Below are 9,861 nucleotides of genomic sequence, written 5' to 3' on the forward strand. Positions count from 1 at the left end.
ACACCGGAGTAAGTGAAGTGTGTTAAAAAAACCCCCACACTTATGATGCTTTTAATGATGTGAGAAATTTAATACTGTTTTACTGCTTATAGCTTGATTTTTGACATCTGATTCTTGCAGTAAAACTAAGTGGAGTGTACTAAACTAAGCAGATCGTAAATGCTTGTGAGCAGAGGCTGTTTTTGTACATGCATACATCTAGTTTTGTAAGGTTCCTGTCTAAATGAGACTGATAAAGCACTTGAAATACAAATAGTTAACGATATGCTTGTCTGTAAAGAACAGTTACACCTACAGCATTCAGATATGGTATTACTTATAAGTGAAACCACTTGAGGATGCTTTCCAGAACCCAGTTAACTCTTAAGTTTAGCTGTTGGGTTTCGATGTGAGGAATGCTGCAGTTGTGCTGGGGAAAGAGTTTGTGTGTGTGTTGAATATTCTTCATGATGGTATTCCCATCAACTCAGAGGCGTTCTTTCTCTTACTGGATGTCAGAGCTCAGGGGAACATCACAGGCCAGCTGGAAAACAAGACTTGTCTTATGCAGTTTGAGAGGCTTTTTTTCCCTGAGGAGAAACAAAAATCCCAGTGTAGGCTGAGCATAATTGGTATCACACAAACTTCTGTAGATGACACAGGAGTAAAGTGTAGCTAAATGGTCTTGCCACTGTCTGTAACTTCGTGTAATCTTCAAGTTATTTGTGTGTGGGGTTTTTTTGTTGTTTTAATTTTTAAGATGTAGAATCCCTAGAAAGGCAGCTAAGTATGGTTTAAAGATAAACTTACTCTGTATAATAAATGTGTCTTGACTTTCTGTGTAAGGTTTTGAGCAATATGAACATGAAAGTGGCATCTTAACAAATAAAGACTTTTTATAGTAATGTAATTCTTTGATGCTAAATAGGATAACTATGGCCTGTTCTTTTGGTTATGTTGATTTTTAGACCCAACAAATTTGCTTTTCTATTATACCAGTTTTTTAATTCAACTGAACTGTGTTGTCTGTGACAGTGCTGTAAATAAATGCGATGCATCATGTTTGGGTAGGGAGAAAAGATTAGTCTACTTCCTCCACTAGATTTGAGAACTCAACACAGACAAACTGTATAATGTTCAGTAATTCATTCAACAAAACTGCTATTTTCATAGTTTGCTTTGTAAGCCATCCCGCTTCTGAACACATTTATTGCTCTTTGTATTGGAAATGACAAAGTGGTGTAATTCTACCCGAGTTTTGTACATATGTGTGAAAAAAATACACTAGCTTAATTTGTTTTCCTTCCTCCTTAGTTAGAAACAAATCTCTTTTAAGGTTCCATTCAGCTACCATTGCTCATTTTTTATAGCTTTGTATCATCCTCCATTCAGTGTTTTTAAAAAATATTTAGCCATTTGTGGTTCTCTGTGTTGCTGCTTCAAAAGTTCAAGCATTACAGGTACTCTAGGAAATGTGTGATGTTTGGCTTAGATAAGGTTAAAGCTTTCATGTTTCTGTAAAACAATGCAAGTTAAAGATTTGCTCATGTAATATAAAACTTAGGTATTGTTTTATGTCGCCTCTGCAAAGATCTGCTAGGAACAAAACAAAGCTGCAGAAGTACGTGTGTGACTATTATTTTCTTAATTTGTAAATGAGTACGCTGTTTCTTATGTCTAACTCACGATTGTTCTTACAGCTTTGACTTGTATCTGTTTGGACAACTAATTTGACTAGAAAAACACGGCTTGTGTGCTGGTTATGCGATCATATTTTGCCCTTGTTTTTTTTTTTTTCTTCATTGTGAGGATTGTTTGGGGAAAAATAAATGGCAACTGTTGCTTTGACTCCTTGATGATACAGAGCAGTAAGAATGTGCTGGACAGATGAAGAGCACTCCACTTGAGTAACTCCAAGAATTGCTGTTGATTGACACTTGAGAAAAAGCGGTCGTGTAAGTTATTTTTAGCAGCTTTTGTTTTAACTCTAAAAAGGCAGCTGTTAAGTGGTATGAAATCTCCAGTGATGTCCTGTAATGTTAGGGGAAGTTCTGCATTCTGGAGGAATTATTACTAGATGTCACAGAAATGGTCACACTTCATGCTCTTTTATAGGCTTTTTTTAATTGCAGAAATACTGTAAGAACAAAAGCAGTGAATTAAGAGTCCCTGTTTGGAATTCTGCTTTATTTGAGGCCTTTGCTAAAGCCATGATGTATTTGATTTGATAGCTCGTCGAGAAGTGGGGTGCAGTTGGGGTAACTGGCTTCTTACTGAGTGTAGTGCAGTGTTTGTGTAAGATGCTGAACACCTCAGGGTCCCTCCAGTGCAGTCTGTAGAGAGTGCAGTGACTTGAAATTTAGTAACTTGTGTTACTGAAAGTTTAAAAAATGGAGTAATATTGTAGGTACTGAACAGCGTGTTTGGGAGAGGGTGTGTCATAGTGAGTAGAACAGCTTATCTGGCAAAGCCGTATGTAACTAAACCTACTATAGCAAAATACTGAACTTTTGATCTGACTACGGTACAAGAGAAATCTCAGCTACTGTCTAACGTTTGAGTAAAGACCTGGGCTGTTGTTCGTGATGTCTGGTAGGGACGTCATTCATGTGGATCAGGGAAAGAAAGAAATCACATAATCAAAGCTTTTTATGAAGGCTGCCACCTGTTTGCAGATATCAGTGTTTCCAGAATTATACAGCAAGTACTTCAGCTGACCTCCATTACTGTGGCTGCAAATGGGAACTAAATTCTCACAATTAGTTTTTAGTTGCAGGAAAGCAGGAGACTCTCAAACATCTGTGCAGCTGCAGTGCCTTTAGAGTGGAAGAAACACTGGTGCAGGTCCTCCAGCGGCATTTCAGTGCCTGTCACATAACGTGGCTCCAAGTAGCTCTAACACAGTGGGGAAACTTCATAAAACTTGTTAGTGTAAACAGGGCCAGGAAGGTGATGGCATGTTTTGTTTTCAGGAATTAATACATGCGTGGTTCTATAAATACATTGATTCCTGGATGGTACCGGGAAGCAATAGGGGACTCGGTGCTGTCTTTTGTAAGTCTTTCACTTAACAATAAGTGGTTAAAACACTGGATTTCTGTAGGCCATATTTTTCATTAGTCAAATGTTACTAGTTTCATTTATGTAATAGCGGGTGGGCAGAGCTATGATTAAGTAGTTGCTAGAAATCTTGTTATGACTAATCTTGGTTTGGTGTTATTTTAGTTTCTTAGTCTCAGCCTTTATGTACAAGGATTTATATTTTGCCAAACAGCTGGAGGAGTTCTTTTTAGGGGAGTTGCTTTAATACAGAAGTTAGAAGTCTGAAAAAGTTGATAAAGTACTTAGAGGATGTGCTTTATTTATAAAGGTAGGCATTCGTGTTTATTTTTAAGACTGGTAACCATGATCTGATTCGTAGGGCAGTGAGCCAAAAGGCGAGGAAAGCAGGAAACCTAGATGGAGCAAGTCTGAAACAGGGTTGTTGAACGTGTTTTTTCTTGTTTAAATGACTCTGGCTGATTGCTGCAGCAGCACATTACAGGCACTTCTAAGCTTGGAATGAAATCTCTCACCACCTCCTTCCTGCACTGTTTTGATTAGCCAGAGCAGACTCACCAGTTTCAGTGCATGGTGAGCAAAAGAGCCTGAGTGCAGAGGAAAGTTCTTGATCCACTGCTGAAAATGTTGAGTTCAACATGAATCTGTTAGAAGCTTAAATTAGCTGTAATGAATTTACTGGAAAATGAAGCATCAGACCAAACAGGTTCTAGAAGCCTGAGAACATGTAGCCTCTGTGCCTCAAGAGATTTCTCAAAGAAGCTGGCTTTTGCTCCTCTCGGTATTTTGAAGGTTTTCACTTTTGTCCTTTATAAGCTGGACCAGCGTAGCCTGCTTTATAGTGTTGTGAGTGCAATTCAGCAATATGTTCAAACTGATCTAACTGATAGCTTGGGGAGCTAAGACAGCAAGTTGTCCTTGTGGGGGAGGTGGAGTGAGTGTTCTGGCTTGTTCCAGAGTCAAAGTGCTAGTGCAAGAGATAAGATGGGATCTCCTCTTCTGACAGCTGTTAAATTAGCTAGCTGTGGTGTCATACTGCTCCACAACTCTTTCCCACAGAAGTTTTTGAAGAGTAAGTCCCTCTCTTACTTTTGAGCACAAGTATATCTCAAGCCTGTTACTACAGGAGAATGTTCAGAAATTGTACTTTGTACTTATCAAGAATAGAATTAAATGTCCCCGTTGTTGTTGTTATAGCTTGGTAAAAGAGAGTGCATGCTGGAAGGGAAAGAAAAAAAAAATCTCAGACTGTGCAAAGAGCTGGCATCTTGTTTCCTTAAAGGCAGGTGTGAAAAGTAGTGTGGAAAGCTGCATGGTATGATCAGAGAGTGTTGCAGCAGATGGGATGTTATGCCAGGTGTCAGCTCAGGAACAAAAATTACAATTAAAAAATGGGCATGTAGGATGAAATCCTAGATGCTGCTGCACACTGAAGCAACTCTTTCATAGCTTGGGCATTTAAGGTAATGCTGTCAGATGCTGCTGTCGAATAACTTGTTGGGCTAATGCAGTATGGGGTTGCTTAAAGTTTAATGGGGAGATGTGTTACAGATTGAGCTACACCATACAAGGTAACTTATGGTTGTGACAAAGCTCAAATTTACTTAACCTGCCTTGAATTGTGAGTAACTTAAGTGAGGCTGGTTGGTTAATGCTGAGTGTTAAATGATTTTTAAATAATGTTTTCAAGATGGTCATTTGTAAATGAAGGGACAGTCTACATGCTTCCAAACCAAGAGAAGAAATGCAGTGATTAAGTGGAAGATACATAGTAAAATTCAGATATGAATGCCTCAGAATGTTTGCAGCTGCAGAGCTAGTAAGCCTTTGATTAAAGCTTGTTTCTGTGAGTTATTTTTTTCTTCTGCAGAAGCTAAAGGATAATAGGACAGTTCTAGCAATAGCATTTGGTTCTCGGGTTGGGTTTGGCTTGTTTCTTGTTTTGTGGTTTGTTTTGTTGTTGACTTTTCTTAACTATCAACTGTAGTTCTAGACTAAAACTCTAATTAGAGTTCCTTCAGCTTGTGAAATATTTAGTTCAGGAGGCTCATGAATTAAACCTAAAAATACTAATGGCAAGATTATACATGTAAGTACCGTAAGGTTTCAAAGTTGCTGCTGACTGACTTTGAGCAAATCGTTGTAGTGATAAACTATCTGCAACACAATGCTGTTTTCCTTGCATGGGAGTTTGAGAAGAGTGGTCAGAAAGACTGTAAGGCTGTCTGGGCATTGCTGCTTTTAAGGAACTAGTTGCACACTCGCCTCTCTAATCTCTCACACTGTTAAAGGATTATGCGCTTCAATTGAGAAGCCAGCACGGGAACCAGTCTGCAGTGTCAGAAACACTCTCTGCAGAGTCTATTTTAAAAAAGAAATATGGTCCAATTTCAAGTTTTCCAACCCTTTAACTGCAACTATAAAAAAAATTCAATGGTGGTGTTAATCTAATGTTTGCCTCTAGATAAGATGTGGGGAGGAGGGTGGAGAGGGAATGGGTTAGCTGCCAGTTTTAAAAGAATCCTGGAACAGAACCTTGTCCTGCCCCTATTTGAGGCTGTTCAGAATTAGATAGGTGGGGAAAGGTTTGGTGTTCCAAGTTCTCCAATGTTGGAATGTAATTTATCTATAAATCACTTTATGAAATGTTTGAGTAGTTGATGAATGCATGCGGGGAGTTATTTTGCAGTAGCAATATATATTGTGAGTATTATAACTTGTATTTGTTCCTCAAATACTCAAAAGTAATGACATGTTGAGAAATTACACTTTTCAAGCTTTTTCAAACTTTACTTTATGAAAGTATACCATATTCTGGAAAAGATAACAGTTTTGGAATTAGGTAAAGGGTATCTGGAAATACTTTTTTAATTTCAGGGAGTTGGAGTAAGGTGGTCTTGAGTATTCAGTCAAGTGACAAGCAGATGTTAGTAGTTTTATCAGTACTTGTGGGTGTTTTTTTGTCAAAGATTAATTAAATTTGGTAATTTACCACTTCACAAAATGAATGTTTATATTAGATGTGTTTTCATTGCCAGTAATCTCAAGGCTACAGTCTCTTAGCTGTTTTCCTGCACAATAGTGACTACTGACACTCAAGTGTTCCTTAGATGACTGGATGTAATCAGTCATCTTCCCTAAAAGGAATATTATCTATCATTATTCAAGATGAATGTATTTTACATGTGAACTTTCTTTTTTTACAGTGCTGTAGGTAAAACATGCCTACTCATCAGTTACACAACCAATGCATTTCCTGGGGAATATATACCCACTGTGTAAGTACTTACAAAATCCTAAGAACTCATTTATGTCAGCTTCTCTGTGCTTACTGCTGTTCCAGATTCCTTGTTTGAACTGGCTGCAAGAATCCCTCAGGTTCATCTTAAACATTTAACTGAGTATCTAGGTGTCTGTAAGGAGAAGAACTTTGGGCTGTTACTGCTTAGCACTGTCGTACCGGAGCTTGTTCATGCGCCATCAGTTTTGCCTCTCTGCCCTCTAGGCCTAGCTTATTAGGGACTAACACATGAACATTTTATCAGATGCTGTTCTCTTATTTAAAATAATATGTTATTTCTATGTTTAATATAATTTATAATAAGGAATCCCAAGACTGAACAGCTTGTAAAACGTCATATCGTCATATCGTAGTCAGAAATAGTTGGTTCATGTGACTAGAGATTTTTTTCTCATTTGTTCCTTCCACTACTTGTGCTACTGCCAAACCTGTGCTAAGCCAGCTACAGCTCTACAGCTCCTCGGGTGAGATTGTGGGGACTCATTTATTTTGGTGCTTCCCACTTCTTGTACGTAAGCGTTTGTCAGTATCAGTATTAGTGTAGTTCTCTTTTTGAGGGCTTGTTGGGGGCAGACGTTTTATACACCAGCAGCTGCTTTGCCGTTTTCATATGTGTCTATATTTATCTGGCTATCTTGCTCTTTGTAAGTATTGATGATTTTTTCAGATAACTAAATACATTCTAATGACACTTACAGATTACTTTAGTTACCCTTCCAAGGCCTTGTTGTCTTAATTACTCCTTTCACCTCACCTTTTTTTGGTCTTAAATTTGCATTTTTGCATTACAGTATGCTTGTGTTCCCAGTGAGCTTAGTTTAGTGTGAACAAGTCATTAAAACCTTTGCAGCTACAGTAGTGATGAGATAAAAATTAGGTCTCTACTGGCCCCTAGTTATTAACTTTGCAATTTCATTGGAGGGGTTTTTGATTAGCAGGATTAATAAGTTTGTTTTGTTCTTACCTACTGTTGTCATTAAGGATTCCTTGGTTGTTGCTCATGTATCTTCAATTCTAAAACTTACAAAATGAGACAGATTAACTTGCTGAATGTCCCACCAAGAGTGGAAAGTGCTTGCTAAGTGCATCACCTGCCTTCCTGTACTTATGGAGGTTGACACTTCCCTCGGAATAGCAATGAAAAAGATGAATTCTGTTCAGATTGAACAAGTCTGTTGTGCATATTTTTTCCTTTCATTACCCAATACCAGACTCGGTATTTAAAGAACAACTTTACTGTTTCTGGGGGTATTTTTTCCTTTCATTACCCAATACCAGGCTCAGTATTTAAAGAACAACTTTACTGTTTCTGGGGAACAGAAGGATGCAATAAAAACATTTCCTTTCATAATGTTCCAAATTAGGACTCTGTAGGAAAAAGTCCTTGGGTGCCCTATTTTACCCCAAGCTAATGCAGCTAACTCTTGCTTTATTTTTTTAGTTTCGACAACTACTCTGCTAATGTAATGGTTGACGGAAAACCAGTCAATCTGGGTTTGTGGGATACAGCTGGTCAAGAGGACTATGACAGATTACGTCCACTCTCCTATCCACAAACAGTAAGAACTACAGTGTGAAACTAGAAAGAATCTGTACAGCTTTGTCTAATGTAAAGGGTTTGGTGGTTGTTTTTTTTTTTTTGGAACATAAGGCGAATTTGTCACATCTGGAGTTGTATTTCTTAGTAATAGTGACTTGTTGCAAGCTACCTTCCTTCATCCTATGTGCTGTAGCTGCAATATTATAATCTTTGATGTGTGTACAGTTGTACAAATGTTAAAATTTGCATGCTTGTGTATTTGTGTGCGCTGATACTTGGTGGCTTTTGTGTAGTTGCAGTCTCGGAATCACCTAGAGTGTTTGATTTAAAACCAGAAAAAACCCAAACACCCCTGCCCCCCCCCCCAACACCACCTAAAAACCGTTGGTGAATAGTCCCATCAGCTAGTCCATTGATTTTAAGTTTAGCATGCCTGCTAAAAGCAGGGTTTGTTTTTGGTTTTAGGTGTGATGTTTGGCTGCAACCTGACACTGTCACTGCTAAGCACTTGATACTGTTTAGTCTCTATGAAGATGCTCTAGATGTGAAAGAGGCAGTACTGAATGAAGATACTGGTATTGACAGAGGCTGTGTCGAAGCTTTCAAATGTACTTAAGCCCGTGGCTATTTTATTACTTGCTGTAGTTTGTGCTATAACATCAATACAATGTGCTTCTGTCTTCTATGCTTGCAACTGGTTAAGTCCTGTCTGCATGCAGCATCTTTCCTTGTGTAAGGAAAATGCCAAAGTATAATCTGGCTCCGCTCTTTCCACTGCGACTTCAGCTACAGTTAATCTTTGTAGAGGCTGGTTTTCTAGGCTCTTTAGAGCAGTTACATTTATCTGGTGGAGCTGTGCTATAAGTAGAGAAAGGTGGTAATTTGCAATTTTTTGGGCATTGATTACTGTTGTTGTTAACTGTCAAATATATATTCAATGCTAATAATGTAAAATGCAAAATTATTTTAGTTATTCTACAGCATGACTGCTCTGTTGCATAACCTGAATATTATTTAATGAACCCTGGTACTTTTTTTAGTAAACTGTCTTAATTCACAATTTTCCTTAATTCACTCCTCACTAACTCTTACAATTAGGCTTTTCCATCAGTTACGAGACCTACGATGGATATGAACTTGCCAGTTGTAGGCAACTCTTAGTAGAAATGCCAGAAATACCAGCCTTTCCTAGGAAGAGAGACAATGGAAAGCTGTTTTTCTCTAATATTTAGGTATTTATAGGATACCTAGAACTTAAGCTTTATTTAACATTGTAAAAATACTTTCAAAAAAGTGTCCTGGGGTAGAAAAAGGTATGTTGAAAGATCACTCAATAGCGTGAGATAGCAGAGTTGTAAGAGAGTATACAGTTCCTCTGCTGTGACAAAGGGACAGAATGCATGTGCATGTCTTCAGACGGCTAAAATAATTGCGGCTTTCTGACAGACTGAGAAGGAATTCCATGTCAATCTAAACATACTTTTGGGAAAAAATTCTCTTCTGTACAAGCATGTATAACTGTTAAGTAAAGATTTGAAGTACTTTCAGTCGTTTGGATTGTTTTTCACAGCAGAAAATGAAACAAGGTGGTAAGTTTTGAACTTCTTATGAAGCAGCCTTCAGATCTTAAGACTTGTGCAATATGTAAGATTCATCATCACCTAAGGGACAAAAAACCCACAAAACTAACGAAAAGCACAGAGGAAGAGAACAGTGAAGAGAGCTGATGAAGCCCGACTTTTTTTAGGATCAGCATTCAGCCTCCCCCTTCCTTCACTGGGCTATTTAAAATTCTCATGTGTTGTTGTGGCCCTCTGTTTCCCTCGATGTGCACCTGAACGCTGTTCTGGGCAAGGGAGAAAGCAGGTATTTGCTGATCATTTGGCTAATATGTGCATCTCAGCTACCCAGCAGTTCAACAGCTATTAACTTCTCAGTAAGGACTTTGCCATAGTGGAGGCATGACTTTGTGTCTCTTTCC

At 38.2% G+C, this 9,861-nt stretch overlaps 1 protein-coding gene across 1 annotated transcript in view; it reads left to right on the forward strand.

The window, feature by feature from the left end:
• Positions 1 to 2,961: 2,961 nt before the first annotated feature.
• LOC104624139 (ras-related C3 botulinum toxin substrate 1) overlaps positions 2,962 to 9,861 on the forward strand; it is a 10,718-nt gene continuing 3,818 nt past the window's right edge. The window contains exons 1-4 of the mRNA XM_010291426.1: positions 2,962 to 3,033; positions 3,930 to 3,973; positions 6,246 to 6,317; positions 7,782 to 7,899. Of these exons, the coding sequence (XP_010289728.1) occupies positions 2,962 to 3,033; positions 3,930 to 3,973; positions 6,246 to 6,317; positions 7,782 to 7,899 (306 nt within the window). The remainder of the gene's footprint in view (positions 3,034 to 3,929; positions 3,974 to 6,245; positions 6,318 to 7,781; positions 7,900 to 9,861) is intronic.

Source organism: Phaethon lepturus, unplaced genomic scaffold (assembly GCF_000687285.1).
Source record: "Phaethon lepturus isolate BGI_N335 unplaced genomic scaffold, ASM68728v1 scaffold31467, whole genome shotgun sequence".
Classification (NCBI taxonomy): domain Eukaryota; kingdom Metazoa; phylum Chordata; class Aves; order Phaethontiformes; family Phaethontidae; genus Phaethon; species Phaethon lepturus.